This window comes from Pseudochaenichthys georgianus, chromosome 15 (assembly GCF_902827115.2).
Source record: "Pseudochaenichthys georgianus chromosome 15, fPseGeo1.2, whole genome shotgun sequence".
Classification (NCBI taxonomy): Eukaryota; Metazoa; Chordata; class Actinopteri; order Perciformes; family Channichthyidae; genus Pseudochaenichthys; species Pseudochaenichthys georgianus.
In genome coordinates, this window is record NC_047517.1 from 32,842,009 (window position 1) to 32,860,335 (window position 18,327).

Genomic DNA, 18,327 nt, shown 5'->3' on the forward strand with positions numbered 1-18,327 from the left:
TGTGCAGTGGCGTTGCGCAATATTTCGGGGCTCCCCCGCAGGTCGGACCATGGGGCCCCGCCCCCTCCCCTAAATCAATAATAGAGTGACATGGGATAGACATCGTGGCATCTTTTGTAAACAGTATAGGCCTATAGGTCAGGAGGAACTGTATAATAATATACATCTGATTTAAACATCATTGACAAATACAAACAAGTGGCTGTGTATTTTTTGTAACATGAAGGTATATTGTAGAACGTTATAGCCTATCATCGTTGGAGTTCACACAACGGAACGGTTCACATATATATAACATTCTGTATAAGAGAAAAGTAGCCTACAAAAAACAAACAAATAAAACACATCCTATAGGCTACATAGAGGATGCAATCAGGAGCTGCTTTGTAGGCCTATTATTCTATACGAGCGCGTCTCCTGGCATTCTTCTGCGCAAAGTCCTGTATAACAGTCTTTAAATCTATACTGCGCGCGCGTCGGCTCTCAATACTAAGGACTGCTAACCCAGACAGTCTCTCTTGCGACATTGTGCTCCTCAAATATGTCTTTATTAATTTAAGTTTTGAGAAAGATCTCTCAGCACTGGCAACAGTCACGGGTATAGTTAAAAACAATTTCAGTGCTGTGGCAACATCGGGGATACTTGGCAAAATGGACTGATTTTCAATGAGCAGGGTTTGTGCCAGGTCTTTGATTGTTCCACGCTCAATTTTGTTTATAGTAGGCCTAAGAGCATTACGGAGGGACAGGATCTGGAAAGGAAACTCGGCTGACAGGTCGTCTTTATACTGGCCTGATAAAGCACTTGCGGACTCAGACAGATCCTTGTCTGTTGCGCGCAAAAGTTCGCGGGGAAGCAGAAAAGAAAATCGCTGTGCAACTTCGCTCATTCCAACAAATCGATTTTTGAGTTGGGCAACGACAATATCGATATTTGCGTAAAATACCGCCACTCTAAAATGCTCCCCTGGGTCTTGGAGCCGCTGGTCCTCGCAAAGCTCTGAAAAGTGCCTCTTTGTGCGCCTTGTCTTTGAAGAGACTGTGGACACCCCATGAGGATGCCAGGTCTTGCGCGTGCGCTTTTAAGCCATCAAACTCTCCTCGGAGTTGGGCAAGTGTATCGGTTGCGTTACCAAGCATTGCTGTCGCCTGTAAGAGGTCCACGTCTTTGCGCTGGAGAGCTTGGGACACAATGTTGACTGTTTCAAGGACCTTGCCCTGTATTACAGTCATTACAACAAACTCAAAGCTCTCCATGGCCTTTTTCAAGCCAGTCGCCTCGGCACGTTCCTCGCTTTTTTTGGAGAGCAAGTCTATCTTAGTTCGCGCTTGCATAATGTCAGCATAACGGAACCGCAATGATTGGACGGCGTCTTGTCTTGATGCCCATCGTGTCGGGCATAGTCTCTTCAGTGTAGGCTGGCCAGCCTTGGGCACTGAGAGGTGTGTTTCCAAAAGCTCCCATCGTTTGATGCTTCCACTAAAGAATACATATAGCCTTTCAACAGTGTCGTAGAAGTCTTTTATCTCAGGTATATTTTGGCATGCGTCATTGAGTACAAGGTTTAAATTGTGCGCAGCACAATGAATGTACACTGCGTTGGGCTCTTTATCCCTTATGCGTTTTTGTACACCGGAGTAGACGCCACTCATATTGCTAGCCCCGTCATATCCTTGTCCGCGGCACTTCCCAAGTAGTATCCCCTTTCTCTCCATCGATTCGAGAATTTCTCTCTCTAGACCTGCAGCAGTTTGGTCTGTGACTGCATGGAAGCCCAAAAAACTTTCGTTTATTTTCACCTCCGTAGGGTTTCCATTTTCATCATTTGCTATAGTAACATATCTGAACACTTGACTCAGTTGGTCTACTTTTGAATTGTCCTGGGTAGTATCCATTATAATCGAATAGAATTCTGCATTCTGTATGTCTGTAATGATTGTGTCCTGCACTTTTTTCGATAGCAATGAAATTATTTCGTTTTGAGTTTGAGGACTTAGGTAGTGCACCTTCTTTTTGCTTTCAATAAGCCTTTGCAGAACTGGATCATAACGCGCCATAAGTTCTATGGTAGATAAGAAATTACCATTATCTATATCACCTATTTGCTCTCTGTGACCCCGGAAAGCAGAGTTGCGAGAGGCCAGTGTTAGTGTAACATCAGTTATTCTGGTTAGGACGTCGGTCCAAAACCCCACCTCTCTCTTAAACTCAGATGATATTTGCGCGTCAATGGTCAGATTATTTTTCATGCACATGCTGCCAAATGAGAGCGAGAGAATTCGTGTTCCTTAATCTTTTTAGAGAGACCCTGCCAATCATTTATTCCTATTCTCCACGCATGGTGGAGGTGATGGGCAGACGGTCTGTCACCGAACAGCCAGCACTGCTCACAGTACACCCGGTCCATAGATGGCGAGTAACATAGCCACTTGCGTGGAATTCTACATCCAATTTTTGTATAGAACTCTTTTGAAAAGCACCTTCCCTTCCCATCCCTTTTGAATGGCCCTTCAGGCTTGCATGGCCCGTTATTCAGAATGTACCGTTTAACATCATCGTCTTCTGAATCTACAGGGAATTTCCCCCTATCAGTAGGGTATTCAGTCACAGAGTTGTCACTGGCCAACGTGTCCCTGGGGTGGCTGGGAGCTGCTGTCACTGTCGGGGCACGGCTAGCTGGCTGGGCAACCTTGGCTATGTCTGAACTGGCCTCGGAGGGGGCACAGCTGATTTCTTGCTGACCTGCAAAAAGGAACGGATTATATTCCAATTCCAATGTAACCTGTAGCATACTGACTCGTACTATTTATGGCGATTGGCGAATAAAACGTTCTATTATTCTAACCTGTCTCGAAGCGTGAGGCACGACTAGCTGTCTCGGCTGTAACGGGGCTGCTGGGGTCTGTGGGGGCACGGCTAGCTGGCTGGGCAGCCTTGGCTATGCCTGAACTGGCCTCGGAGGGGGCACAGCTGATTTCTTGCTGACCTGCAAAAATGAACGGATTAGATTCCAATTCCAATGTAACCTGTAGCATACTCTTACTGGTTATGGCGAATAAAACTTTCTATTATTCTAATGTCTAACCTGTCTCGAAGCGCGAGGCACGACTAGCTGGCTCGGCTGTAACGGGGCTGCTGGGCTGTCTGCCTGGACTCGGAGCTGACGGCCGGGGGCCGGTGGGGTTTGCTAGCGGTCTATCTGCAGTAACGTTAGAGTCTACGTCTACCTTTGATGCCTGCCGGAACAATGACGTTATTTTAGGTAGTTTTGCCCTCTCCTGTTCGGCTTTCGCTCTCATTTTGCTTTTCTGAGCACCGCTTGGGTAGTGGCGCTTCATTTTTCATGTTTACCGGCAACGCAACTAATGAACGTTATTTATATGAGCAATACTTCTCGCTTTGTTTTGAACGCTGCCCAGCCTGCCAATGAACATTAGTTATCAGCCGGCTAGCCCTATCGCAGGTGAGCAAATAATTATAATGATACACTGTTGTACTACTACAGGCAGCGTACACATGACGTAGCAACATAGCAGGGAGGGGGGGCGTCGCCCTCTGCGCCCTGTTCCCGCGTTACGAAATCTAAGAGGATAGCCTACAGTGGGGGCGGGGCCCCCTAAGCTCCGGGGCTCCCCCGCACCGGGGGTGCGGGGGCCTCCGCTACGCCACTGGGTGTGTGTGTGTGTGTGTGTGTGTGTGTGTGTGTATGTGTGTGTGTGTGCGTGCGTGCGTGCGTGCGTGCGTGCGTGCGTGCGTGCGTCTTACCTCTCCTCCATTCACATACTCCATGACGAAACAGAGGCGGTCTTTAGTCTGGAATGAATACTTCAATGACTGAAACAAAGACACACATAAACACCATGTTTATACAATGTTTATTGTGTCTGTTGCGTGTTCTGATTTCTGTCAATTCACACTTCTGTAGCCAGGTGCCTAATTTGACACATAGTGGACTGAAATGATCGCACGGTGCAAACGAAAACGTAGTGTGTAAGTAAATCTTACTAATCAAGTGCTAATCATTAGGATGCATTTACCGACACAATAGATTTCTATTTTATTTCGGTGCAATAGGATGAATTGAAAAGCCTCAAATATTGTTTTTGATTTGGCCCAATAACACATTTGACCTGCCCTCCCGACACAGAGCACAGCCAGTTTAAGTGAGCAATTGTATACCCAGCAAGTAGTCCGGCCCATTTGGTCTAAAACAGCAGGAGCGGCACAACGTGATCCTTCATAGCTTCAAACTGTGTATGTCTCTATTTGCTTATTCAAAGCAAATAGATGTGTGTTTTTCTTTTGTGGAAGAAACTTGCTAAACAAAAGAACAGTTGGTCGGAGTCTCTTTGTGGCTGCAGGTGTGCCGGGGGTGAACTCAGATGTAAAACGAATTTGCTCTCACAACAGTGTGTGTGAAAACGTTCATATACAATGTGTGTGTGTTTACATTGTTTTTGATAGAAATGAGCAGCGGCTTGTATTGTTGTGTGTCTGAGCACTTGAAAGACGGTGTAAAGTGAACAGATGCGGCTGTTAATGTACAACAATTTGGTGTCTCACTCATAATTAGTCTCCAGAGACTCAGGTACGTAAAGGATCAATATGCTGTATTCAACATGCTCTCTTACAGATGTCGGCACATTTGCATATACGTAGCAGCTAAAGGATTTCGTGTGAACGAGGTACTTACAGTGAGGAAGGGGTGTCTGGTGTTTTTCAGTACTCTGCTCTCTGTGAGTGTGTGAGCCACTTCATCCTGCGCAGATACGGTAAAACAGATTCAATCAACCGAATGAACAGTCGAAGAGCACTCCATGAAATGCTCAAAATGAAAAGGAGTCTGAAAAAAAGGCTTGAGTTCCACAAACAGTCTCTCAGACTCACCTTGGCTATGATGACTTCTTTTTTAAGGATCTTCATGGCGTAGTATTTACCGCTGGCCTTTTCCCGCACGAGAATCACTTTACCGAAGGTTCCCTTTCCAAGCAGCTTCAGGTAGTCGAAGTCGCTCATTGTCTTGAGGAGGCAAACGCAGAATGTCAGTAATGAATTTACGCCTCAAGTTTAACAGTTAAAATGGTCTTTTTCAGGTCCCACTTAGGCAGTGTTCGTGTTCGTGTATCCTTTGACATGTTTCAGTCGAGTACCAATGCTATTCTTGATACATTGCTTTGAGGAATATAAATGTGATTTCTACAAATAGTTTCTGTCATTCAACAAAAGAAGCTAAACCTCTCAAATGTTAAATGTTATCTAAACAACTGCCAAGAACTCAGCCTGAATAAAATACAGCCTCAAATGTGTTAAATTTGGATTTAAGGAACCGATCATGTAAACAAGATTTCAATACTTGCTGCTACAGAGACATTTCCTTCGGTAGTTTCTTAGTACGTCTAACAGTTTGTCCCGAACCAACATTTGTTGACAGTTACTGGCCAAAATGTCATGACATTTAATGTTGAGGTTAATGGTCCCCCTTGGACGAATCTAACAATATTGACCATTAACATTTCTGACATTGCACTTAAGCAAAATGTGTTAGTGTGTTAAACACAGTGGAGCCTTCACGGGTCTTGCGCTGCTTTAGACAGTTTGGTTTACTTGATACATCCAGTCGAAATGTAACCCCATGCGTGGCCACGCCCCTTTAATACTACATTTACAAAAGTTTGCATTAATGCTTTTACTTTATTTTAATATGGAAAAATGAATGAAAGCTCTTGTTATCAGGGGCTCTTTGAGCAAAGACAGAATAATGACAATGAACAACAATATTACAGCTGGAATCATTCCTTGATTTTGAGCACAGTGTGTGAGTATGAGTTTGTTGGTCAGTTCGCACCTGTTGTGTTACCTTGCGTTTGTGGTGCGTGGTGGAGATGTCCATCTCCTCCTCCACCATGTTGTCGATGTTGGTGTTGGGGCTGCACTGGATCCTTTCCTCCTCTTGTCTCTGCAGCTTGTCGGCCACCATCTGGATGGCCTCTGTCCACTCATCTCTGCATTTCACAACACACAACAAGACAATGTTTAGATAAGAGACAACATCTAATGCAGGGGTAGGCAAGTAAGTTTGGCCTTGGGCCAATTTTTTGCTGAGCCACAAGATGGCGGGCCAGAACATAATCAAAGCCTAATTCAAGGAATTGATTTTGGTAAGAGGGCGCAGCGCCCCTGTTCCCCAGTTCAGAAAAAACTCTGATACCGCTGATAACCCTCCCCATCAACACTCTGATGCGCAGTCAGATCCGCTGATTGGTTCACTGATGATATAGGCGCCCAATCCAGAGCCTCTGGCTAGACCCGCACAAAGGGAGGCTCGTCCTCTCTAGCCCCATTTCAGTCCCAAAGCCAGGGCTATTATCTGTATTTTAACAGACTTATCTTTTAAATTGAGGTGTATTTATTGTTCTCTTCAAAGTAAATCTCTCTCTGAAATTTTAGGGAGGATGGTCCTCCCTTTCCTCAATGGACGAGCCTCCACTGAGTAAAGTAGAGTTATTAACTAGGTAGCAGTGTTATTTAACGTACTTTTATTCTGATAAGTATTGTCAAGTTCTCTGGGTTTTTGGCATTTATTTGAGTGTTTGCCCACATTTGAGAGGCTTGAGGGACAACAGAGGATGCATGGACAACTCGAATCCTTTTTCCTTTTCTTTATTTCAACTTTTCAAGGACACATTAGGATTCTTTCAGGTTGAAAACCTTTAAAAAAATATCAAAATAATCAATTACAGCATGTTTTGCTTTGCAATTTAATATATTATAACCTAAATTAATCAGTAACCAAGTATTTTACTCAAACTCAATGTATTTAATAGTTAAATAAGTACTTTAATTGACCTGGTTCCCCACAACCACACATTTGCCATATGTGACCCGCTCTATCGAAATCAGTCGGAAGTCGCAACGGCTCATTTCAAAATAAACATGGATTTGCGTAAAAAACTAGTTTTTCAGGGTTCGGGTGTTTTGTTTGATTTTAAATAAACAAAGTCTTGGCTTTCAGAATATGACATTTTTATTTCCAAAATCACACGATAAATACATGTTTGAAGCTTGTAAAGGGAAGATGACAGCTGTCACTACCCGATCCGTCCCCCTGCCCGATCGGTACTGCGCATGTGCGAGATGGTCCGGAAGTCCGGACGGCAACCCAAGATGGACATTTGACACAGTGGCTTTTAGCAAACCTCAAAAAGAAAAACCGAGAGAGATGAGTTATTGTTATTACAACGTGACTTCACTATTATTTAACAACTCTTTTTATGGGGTTCTTTTATTTAGGGTTAAGTACATTGTCAGAATAAGTGAGAAATGAATTTAACTTCTGTTAGACAGCCATATGCCATACATTTTTGCATACATTCACAGTAAATATGTATTCAGTATGATAGCTGTCTAACAGAAGTTAAATCCATTTCTCACTTATTCTGACAATGTATTTAACCCCAAATAAAAGAACCCAATAAAAATAGTTGTTAAATAATAGTGAAGTCACGTTGTAATAACAATAACTCATATCTCTCGAGTTTCCTTTTTGAGCTTTGCTAAAAGCCACTGTGTCAAGTGTCCTTCTTGAGTTGCCGTCCGGAGTTGTCCAATATGGCAGACCATCTCGCACATGCGCAGTACCGATCGGGCAGGCGGACGGATCGGGTAGTGACAACAGCTCTCCCTCGCCACTCTGCTCTTCCACAGCGCCGCTTCCCCTCCCTCCGCTGACATTATGAATGTAAGCGGATATGTCGGGACCATAGACTGTATATATAAAGGTCGGGACAGAATTTATTTTACCGGACAAATTTGAAACTTACCGGTCATGTTTCAATAATAATAATAAGAATGGTGTAGCAAAGTTTCCGTTAGCAGGTAATCACCGGACTATGACCGGATATGCTGATGTTTAAAACTCAGTTAATGGGAGTCATTTTTATATTGCTTCAGTTTATAATCGTTACAGATCGAAAAGTTCAGATTCATTTTTCAATAAATGATTCCACAAACAACATAATTATTACATTCAAACAAACTACTTGTAGTAGATGAAGTACATTATTCAAAAGTTTACATCAACTTTGGATAATAACACGGGAGAAACGGATCCTCTCTTTTCCCCTCTCCCTCCCTCTCTCTCCTGACAGCCCGCAGCGCGCTAAACAGTGGGCGGGGCTTCAGGTGATTATGCAGCAGCTGATCTGATCTCTCTCTCGGGTCCGGTTATACTTCACTCGCGTTTATGTCCATATCGATCAGATCCAGCTCTGCTGATCGGCCTTTATAGAGAGCACCGATCAAACTATTAAGAGTGAATATCGGCCGATAATGAACGGCGGCCGATCGATCCCTAATTATTACCAGACATTTTGACCAGCAGGTTTTGAATTTACCGGGTTTTAATGCATTTTACCAGCTAAAAACCGGTAATTATCGGCTAACGGAAACCCTGATGTGCGACTCTCGGTCCTATGTTGTTAAAAATAAATAAAAATAATCTCAATTTTATTTTTGATTCTCAAAATTACGGGCCAAATATTATTGCTTATTAATACAATGGCCCGCGGGCCGCCTGTTGCCGACCCATGATCTAATGTATCCGATCTGCTACGTCTGAACCATGATATTGTTTAAGTGGATGAGACATGATCCCAATATTTGTATTTCATGAAACCTAGTAATCTTCCATGCAACAATATATCAAGCAGATGTAAACTATAATATTGCTCGTAGATTCTTTAATATGGATAGTCACTTATATAACCATTTTCGAAGGCGCTAAGGAGTTTTCAATTAACATTTAACACCTATTTGTTCAACAGAGAGGAAACATGGTCAACTAGAGAATCAACCAGCTGAGCAATGATCACGGAGCAGAACTAATGCCTACCAGTGTGTATTTAAGTTTATGTGTGTGTGTGTGTGTGTGTGTGTGTGTGTGTGTGTGTGTGTGTGTGTGTGTGTGTGTGTGTGTGTGTGTGTGTGTGTGTGTGTGTGTGTGTGTGTGTGTGTGTGTGTGTGTGTGTGTGTGTGTGTGTGTGTGTGTAAATGCATTAGAGAGAACAATGCATTATTGTTTGCTAACATTGTTCCTCCCCATTGACTTTCCATTAGCACTGCTGTTCAACATCTGTTGAGAGAAAGTGTGTGTGTGTGTGTGTGTGTGTGTGTGTGTGTGTGTGTGTGTGTGTGTGTGTGTGTGTGTGTGTGTGTGTGTGTGTGTGTGTGTGTGTGTGTGTGTGTGTGTGTGTGTGTCCATCATCTGTAGGAGAAGGCTAGCCATGCATCAGGTTATGTAGATACATTAACTGCATTTAACGATGATGAATATAATGGTTTATAGGAACAGGGCCAACCTTCAGATCGAGAAGGGAAGAGAAGGACCAGGGGAAATGATAGCAGAACATTAAGTTATTTTTTGCAGTCATATGCGTCTCCAAAATTGTATATCTGGTGAATTGCATGAAATGTTGTCTAGCGTTAATATTTCAGTTTTTAAAGATAACGTGCTGAAAATGTAGGTTCGACGAAACTGAACTGGTTTCAGAAAGAACTCTCTTTTCATGTTTTCACTGATCTTGACTCAAACAGTGTAAATCCTGTGCTGCTGTACATGCAAGGGTTACATGTTAGCATAAAACACCAAGAGCGCAAACTGAGGTGAATTTAAGATGATATTCAAATATTCAGAAATCCTCAGCACTACGGAGCAGCGAGCTGGGAGTTACGGGTGTGTACTTTCAAACACACTTACCCAGAGTGAGCCGTGAGGAGGTCATAATAATGAAACCTGCTTGACTCCCAAATCATCACCCATGTGTCTTTTGTTTTGTTTTGAGTTAGATGCCCATATGTTTCCTTGAGGGATCTGGAAGAACATCCTAAACACAGCAGTGTGTGTGTTTGAGATTTGAATCCCTTTCTACTGCAAAGACTTCAGAGCGTACCCTACACACTCCAAAACAAGGGCAAACTCAAGTTACACTCCATCGACAACAATGGAGCACTCACCCACAGTGTGTGTGTGTGTGTGTGTGTGTGTGTGTGTGTGTGTGTGTGTGTGTGTGTGTGTGTGTGTGTGTGTGTGTGTGTGTGTGTGTGTGTGTGTGTGTGTGTGTGTGTGTGTGTGTGTGTGTGTGTGTGTTTAGCTACATGAAAAGCAATGGGAACTCTCTCAAGGTCAGGCAGCAGATAAATGCTCTCTCTTGGTTAGAGTGTTTTTTGTATAATGAGGTTTTTTTGGTGCTAATGAGAGATAATGGGCCTGCCTACAGTTGGGCGCCGTGCCAACACGTGCCACCCTCTCTGCGCACGGCTGGGGCTGCGGTAGTTGGAGTCTTGCCAGCGCTGGTACAGTACAACACATACAGTAACACACACACAGATACCCAGTTGTGGCACACACAGTTCTTTCCCATCCACTTAAACTTCAATGATGCACACTTCTTGTGCACACACACACATCTGGAGCTCGCAGTCGTCCCTCTTGCATATTGTGTACACTTGACTTTACTCAATATAAAAGATATAAGCTTTGTTTTAACTCTGAAATATTGATTGGATTATTTATAGGCAAAACTATTATAAAGAAAAATATAACAAAGACAAAGTTGGACAGACAGTTCCAACACACACACACGCATGCACACTTTAAAAACACACACAAACTCAAAGGATGCACAGAAGCATCTGTGGTCTTCTGGGCAAAGCTGTTCATTTTCTGGAGATAAACACCTCAGCTCCTCAGAAAGGAACTGAGCAGCTGGAGAATTTATGCCAACGCTACTTGAAAGGTCTCCCTTCCACTCTGTCTCTCTCACCCTCTCTCTTTCCACACACACACACACACACACACACACACACACACACACACACACACGCACACACACACACACACACACACACACACACACACACACACACACAGCACACACACACACACACACACACACACACCACACACACACACACACACACACTCACTCACTCTCTCTCTAAAGTGCAAACCTCCACACACATGCATTTGCCCTCGATAATACCCACGTCATATTTGTCTTATTTAAATCCATATTTGATTTTAAAGTTGGGCATGGATGTTTATTCGTATTTATTTAGCTTGCATTCATTTTACAATATTTTTGGTATTTTTCTTGTATGTACAGTTTAAAGTGTTCAAGTTGAGTTCAAGCATAACTAAGTTTGACGAACCAAAGTGTGATATCAAAAATACTTTCTTAAATATCTTGACTTTTTGATACAAACAGCTGCTTTTAGATTAATGTCATGTGGTCTAAAGACAGTATATATTCAAAACCCTATTCATCCAAAAACATCTTATCTTTAACCCCGAACATTTTTCACGTCAGGCTTTAAAGAAATCTCGAGCTAAATACCCTCCTCTAATACCCTCTATGTTTATTGACCAACAACGACTGGAGGATGGTTTAAGAGTCTTTAGGGAACCGACCTCTCATCAGGCAAGTCCACGTGGAAGGTCCTCTCGATGACGGTGGTCCACTGGAGGCAGCGAATGATGAAGGTGTTCGGCTTCGGCCTCTCTGTCTTCATCAGCTGACATTCTGAAACAGGCAGCCACAGAAACAGTGTTTAAATACAAATACAACAGCGCTAGGATCTTCTAAGTGTATCTACAAATGTTGATATCTGGTGAGGGAGCTTTAAGTGGTTTGATAAGCTAACAGCAGTGTGACTGGTCCTAATTGTTTTACTTAACATTTCTGCTTTATCAGATATAATGAATGAGTTCATTCATGTCTTTTGTGTTTGTTTATGGTTTGTTTTTTCACATTTTGACAAGTTATTGTTGCAATTTGCAAGGCTTACTGGATTCACAAATAATGTCATGTGATTTATTTTCTCGCCTTGAGCAAACATTTATTTTGGCTTTAAAAATAAGTACTATATTGATCATCCAATTAAGAGTTTTGAGTTGTGTTTTTTAAAGATAGAGGACTCCACCTTCCTAAACGTAAATATGTTCTAGTTTCTTAACTACATTGAACTGATTATCTCCGAGTTGTGGTCAAAACAGGACTGTTTAAGGGATAAAAACAAGTAATCATTACTCAAGAAAATAATCAAGATAGCATTCATGTTGCTGATGACTGCAGCTTGGATTGAAATTGTTAGTTTAAAAAAGGCACTAAGTTCAGCCTCCTATGATTCAAATAAAAGTGGTTTTCTGTGCCAAGGGATATCATGCGTTCCAGCACATACGCATCTGGCGAATATCCGAAGAGACACATTTCTGAGAAAATGGGCAATACAGTAGGCCATTATTACACAAATGCATAATACAGTACACAAAGGCAGAAACGTACGCACACAGAGCCAGATGGGGCTGTGAGCTCGCTGTGAGCTCGCTGTGGGAAGGAACACATCTTCATTGTCCCTCAGCAGTCTCTCTGGTTATTGGGGACAAGAGCTGAAGGAAACTGATCCATCTTCTGTCCTCTCATCTCCCCCACTTCTCCTTTGATGTACAGACATCACCCTGCATTTCCCTGACCCCTCTGTTCTCTCCGTCCTTCCTTTCCTCTCCTCTTTTCTCCTGCTCTGTCTTTGGCTATCCCCTCTCCCAATTACTTCTGTTTAAGTTTGGCACAGCACAGCATGTCATGTTTCAGCCTAAATATAGACAGGGAGGTTAATGACAACCGTATTCAGGTAGTACCAAGGCCGAGTTTCAATCTAAACACACATTGACACTCACACAAAGATTGTGATTGTGAACATGGCCTGCTGTGCTGCCAGAAAACAAGGTCATGCTATGGTTGATGCCAAAAAACACTCACACCCATGCAGACACACACACACACACACACACACACACACACGTGATATTGAAGTTTGGATGTTAGCTGAAATTGGGTTCTTTGCCACAGTCGGCAATTGTGAAATGTGTGTAGCAGTATAGTGGGTGGATGTGAGTGCACGCATCATTGTGTGTGTGTGTGTGTGTGTGTGTGTGTGTGTGTGTGTGTGTGTGTGTGTGTGTGTGTGTGTGTGTGTGTCAGGATGTATGTATGAGTCCCTCTTCAGGGAACAGGCCTGCACCATCTCTGTTCCATCTGACCACTTCTGTTGTTCACACACACACACACACACACACACACACACACACACACACACACACACACACACACCACACACACACACACACACACACACACACACACACACACATCACACACACACACACACCACACACACACACACACACACACACACACACACACACAACACACACACACCACACACACACCACACACACGCTCACACACACTACACCATCCACACGCCACCTGGCCTCCCAGCTTTGGGCAACAGATGTGGCAGAGGCAGCGCTGTGCCAAGCAGCCGGGGCCGGATGTATGGCCTGGCTTGTCCTCCTATCAAACTATTTTCCTCTCCTCCTTTTTCCTCGTTCTCCAATCCTGTCTTCGTCTCCTCCTCCCTGTCTGTTCAGTGCTGATGATCCTCCTCTCCTCCTCCCTTTCCTCTCCCCCTCATTTCCTCCACAAAACCCTCTCTTTCCAATCCCTCCATCTCCCATCCGTTGCTCTCCACCCTCCTCATCCTTCCCTCTCCGTCCTCTCTCTTCTTCTTTTCTCCTCCGCACGTTTCCAGTTCCCTTTGACCCCTCAGATCCACTCCAATCGCTCACTCCCCATACTTGTCTTCCTCCGTTCTTTGATGTACCATTTGTTATAATTTTCTCTGGGGGTATCAGTTTGTGATCTATCATTCGTCATCATTTTCTTTTTAGTTTTTGCCTTTAACTCTCACCTATGTCTACTATCGCCCTACATCACAGATCCAACTGCACTGTTGCTTGGATATTGTCACATAGGAAAGCCATTCAACTAAACTACCCGACAAGATTTGACAGACTAAACCAATCCAGTTGTATTTTCATTGTTAATATTTTTTTATTTATTTATATTATTATTTATTAATTATATTATATATTTATTATTTTATTGCCGAGTATGTCCAAATCTAATCTCTTTTGCAGTATTAGAACAATACTTTTGAATATATCCTCAGGTGAAACACTAACTTGGCCTGTATCAGATTATGTTCATGTATATGTTTGAAAGTGAACTACACATATGCTGTATAACAGGGCCGGACTGGGACAATAAGTCAGGCCGGGAATTATACACCCAGCCAGGCCACTACCAGTTTTTTGTGCCATTTTGCTGGATTTATTTGTCAATTTTTACAGCGTTGCTGCCCATAGTGATAGCGCTCTAAATCTACTACCCCAAAATAAACATATGGACATGGGTTACTATTTAAAAAAATAATAATAATAATTGCAAATCTATTTAGGAACCTATGTGAACATATTTTAAGCGGGGGTGGACCTCAAATCCTATAGGGGGGTCTGGGGGCATGCTCCCCCGCTAAGATTTGTTTTTTAATGTTGGACTTAAATGCATCAATCTGGTGCATTTTGAGGGGGAAATAAAGAGACTACACCCATATGAAACATAACTGTATACATTTAAATAATCATAAAATCATAATGACATGGCCATAACCAATAACATCCCATATCCAATATGAAAAAACATTGAAACTTGTTTATTTATTTGTTTTTGTTTCATTTATAGTTGTGAGTGTGTATGTGCTCCTGAATCAGCCTCTCCTGTCTCCCTCCTCTCCCCCCTGCTCCTCTTTGAGGCAGCAGCAAAGACTAGTTTTAGCTCTCAACAAGTTTTAATAGTTTATCTTACCTTTTTTCACCTAGTTAACGTTTTTTTTATTTATTATTCATGCATATTTTACTAATCACTCCCCCCTCAAATGGAAATATGTGTTTACATAAATGGTGACCAAACCGTTTGAGACCCACAGAGTAAACACTAAACTAAACACTCGGAGAGTCCTTTACCTCACCTGAGCTGTAGTTATCAGTCTCTCAGTCTGACAGCAGAGGACTCTCTCCTCCACCTTGTTGTTGAAACAGCTCCTTATATCCGTTAGCGCAGCTAGCTAGCACCAGATGCTAACAACAACAACAACAATACACGTAACCGGTGCGCGCGGTTTATCTCACTCGCTCGCGCCACACATAACACACACCCTCCCGAGCTTGAATGACACACAGAGACCAATCGAGTATGATCTGTATTAAAGTGGCCATGTGGGCAGGCCACATCATGTAGACAGCCAGTCACCCTCTGTGAGGCAGAGTCAGACCCACATTTGCGCAGCGTTGCGTTCACAATACATACCTATAAAAAAAAAAATCCTCAGGCCAGCAGGCCACTTAACAGGCCAGGCCATCGGGAAACCTCCCGGTCCTCCCGATGGCCAGTCCGGGCCTGCTGTATAATATAGTGTATGTTTAATCTGTATTACCCGGAATAGAATAGTGGATGCTGATCTGCTGTTTACTTTTCTAAATGTAAGTAAAAAAAGATGATCCATGTGTTAAGCCTAATTTCAACGTGATTATAGTAATTCCTCTGGTCTAACCTCAAAAATAGTGTTCTGCCTGCAGCTTAATGCAGCTGTTAGGCTTTTAACTATTATAAAGCTTAGTCAAAATATCACATTATACCCAGCCTTTTATTAAAACGATTTAACAGGTATCTTGTTTTTGCTATTCTTTTCTTACCCGGAATTGCTCGATTATCCTATCGACATTAAAGTACAACACTGATATTCTTCAAACATAAAAACATAGATTTAGGAATCAGATCTAAATAACCAACTGATAATAGCAAGGCCTAACCACTTGCTTTTTCACCTTAAAAGTCAAAATGATATCAGCCTAAAGATCAAAAAGATCTGGTGAGTAGTATAAATTAGCAGAAAGCCACTTTTCAGATAATTTAACCCAGCTGTTGAGAACAACCGTCGTTTTTATTCCAGAGCTGAACGGCTGTAAAGCTGACACAAAGTGTTTACTGCCAATCTGCTTTAATGGTATGAACAATGAGAGTTGATGGTGGTGGTAATGAGACATTAAAAGTAATCTTGTTAAATCATTAGCTGGTTAATTACACATGTCCAAGACGCTGTGGCGCTTGTTAACCAGGTGCAGACAGATGATGTACTGATACATTGTTAATCAGAGCCCTTCTGTAAAGCATACCAACACTGTAGAGACTGATGAGTGGCAAGATGTTTTGTCACGCCATGAGTGATACTGATGCAATAACTGTTGTGCAGTTTCAGCTCTCAAGACTGATATGAGTTGCATTGGCCTTTAAGAAATATAAAAATATATGGATGGATATATGCTTTAACATATCTGCATCTGTAGGACATCGGTGCATTACCCACTACTACTACTACTGAAACCTCCTAGATTAAGACACTGATTTCCTCCGAGTAGACACCTTTAAAGGGTTAAGTAAGCATACTTCTTGTACTCGCTATGCCACTTTTGCTGTAACTCTGTAAATGTCCATGCTGCAGGACTAATAAAGGAATTCTGATTCTGATAAGTTTGTTCTTGAATTCTATCTTAATAATAATAATAATAATAATTCCTTACATTTATTATAGCGCTTTTCCAGATGCTCAAAGCGCTTTACAGATACACATTACACATATCATACATGCAATGGTCATGTACTGTGGACAATACCAGGAGCAAGTTCAGGTGAAGTGTCTTGCCCAAGGACACAACGGCCTGACTCAGGAGCGGGTTTCGAACTGGAGTTCCCCAGCACGCCCCTTGATCAGATGCACAGACCACTGCGCCACCCGTTCCCTTAAGTAAGGTCATAAGAAAAGGTCCCATAACTAAATGTTGTACTCTCACTGTATATATGTTTGTAGAATTCCACATCAAAGGCAGTCAGATGCGAGTTGACAAAACCCAAAAAAAAGAGGCACCAAATTAGAAATCTGAAAGCCACAACAAAAGAGTATTTTGTCATGACTCACGAGTGTGGTCCAGTAGGTAACATACTTGCAACAGAGAAGTTATTTAGAGGGTAGGGCAGGTCTGCATCCTGAGGTTTCTCTTTGTAGCCGATGAAGGAGCCGTCTGTCTTCAGAAGGAAGTAACGCGGCCGCCAGTTCTTTATGTATTCACCTGAAGAAAGAAGGATGGACACAAAGACAAGGTGGAAAGTGTAAGTAAAACATGTTTAGTCAAGCACAGTGATGATGAAGTGACGATGATGGCAATAGAGCCATCAGGGTTATGAAGACCATGATCATATATTGGAAGTATTAATAGCAATAATGACTTTAAATACAGATTTGATTCCCTTGACGGATAAGAGCCTGTCCGCTGAACTCTCATCTGTGCAAAGGATATCAACACACACACACACACACACACACACACACACACACACACACACACACACACACACACACACACACACACACACACACACACACACAACACACACACACACACACACACACACACACAACACACAACACACACACACACCACACACCACACACACACACACACACACACACACACACACACCACACACACACACACACACACACACACACACACACACACACACACACACACACACAGTAGCCTGCCAGATTCAGATGGGATTATCATGTAAAAAAAAATGACAAAAACATGTTTACCAGCACAACAAGCAAACTATCCATGCCAGAAACCTCATCTGGCTGATACATGGGCAGGTGTTGAGGTGCTGACCCCCTCTACCAAACCCACCCACACACATAGTATACACAAAAACGCATATACAGAAAATCACATGTATGAAGCCACAATGTCATCGCGCTCACAAACGCACACTACCTGCCACCAGCAAAGGGAGACACGAAGGAGGAGATAAGACGACATGTGACCAGATAAGATTACACATTGAGAATGACCGTTCTTAGACGGCTGCAACAAATAACAACATCTGCTGAGCAGCTGGTGTCAGAGAATTACCCAACTGGCTGGCACAGACTGGCACTAAGGTGGCACCACAGCTTTATCAGATGAGCCGCTGCAGGATTACATGAGTGTCAAACATTTCCACACCACAGAGGATAACACTCCCTGGAAGCAGCATGGATACACACATGGATTAAAGTACACACGTGTGCTGATTCACACATGGTTGGTTCTGAGTACATACGCACACATGCAGAGTACGAGCCGGCTGCAGTAATGCCGAGACACACAGCTCTGATGAAAGAAACTGACAATCTCCACACTTTGCGAAGCCGGGAGCTGTGTAAACATTTCACTTTCTCATTTCAAACAACAGAAATAAACACCACAGAAGGACGCAAATGCTCCCTACCTCGCAACCCTTTTTAATTAATCAGCCAGCCGTTCCTTGACA

The 18,327-nt window shown here is 42.8% G+C and overlaps 1 protein-coding gene across 6 annotated transcripts in view; it reads right to left on the reverse strand.

Annotated features, from left to right (window-relative positions):
* The window catches only part of LOC117459577 (RAC-gamma serine/threonine-protein kinase), a 64,719-nt gene that overhangs the window by 17,635 nt on the left and 28,757 nt on the right, over positions 1-18,327 (reverse strand). For 5 of the 6 annotated variants that reach the window (XM_034100473.1, XM_034100478.2, XM_034100474.1 and 2 more), the window contains 6 exons: positions 16,959-17,084; positions 11,469-11,580; positions 5,847-6,003; positions 4,889-5,020; positions 4,695-4,760; positions 3,767-3,835 (listed from right to left, as the gene is read on the reverse strand). In XM_034100473.1, the coding sequence (XP_033956364.1) occupies positions 3,767-3,835; positions 4,695-4,760; positions 4,889-5,020; positions 5,847-6,003; positions 11,469-11,580; positions 16,959-17,084 (662 nt within the window). The remainder of the gene's footprint in view (positions 1-3,766; positions 3,836-4,694; positions 4,761-4,888; positions 5,021-5,846; positions 6,004-11,468; positions 11,581-16,958; positions 17,085-18,327) is intronic. The other variant, XM_034100476.1, reaches the window with a different exon arrangement.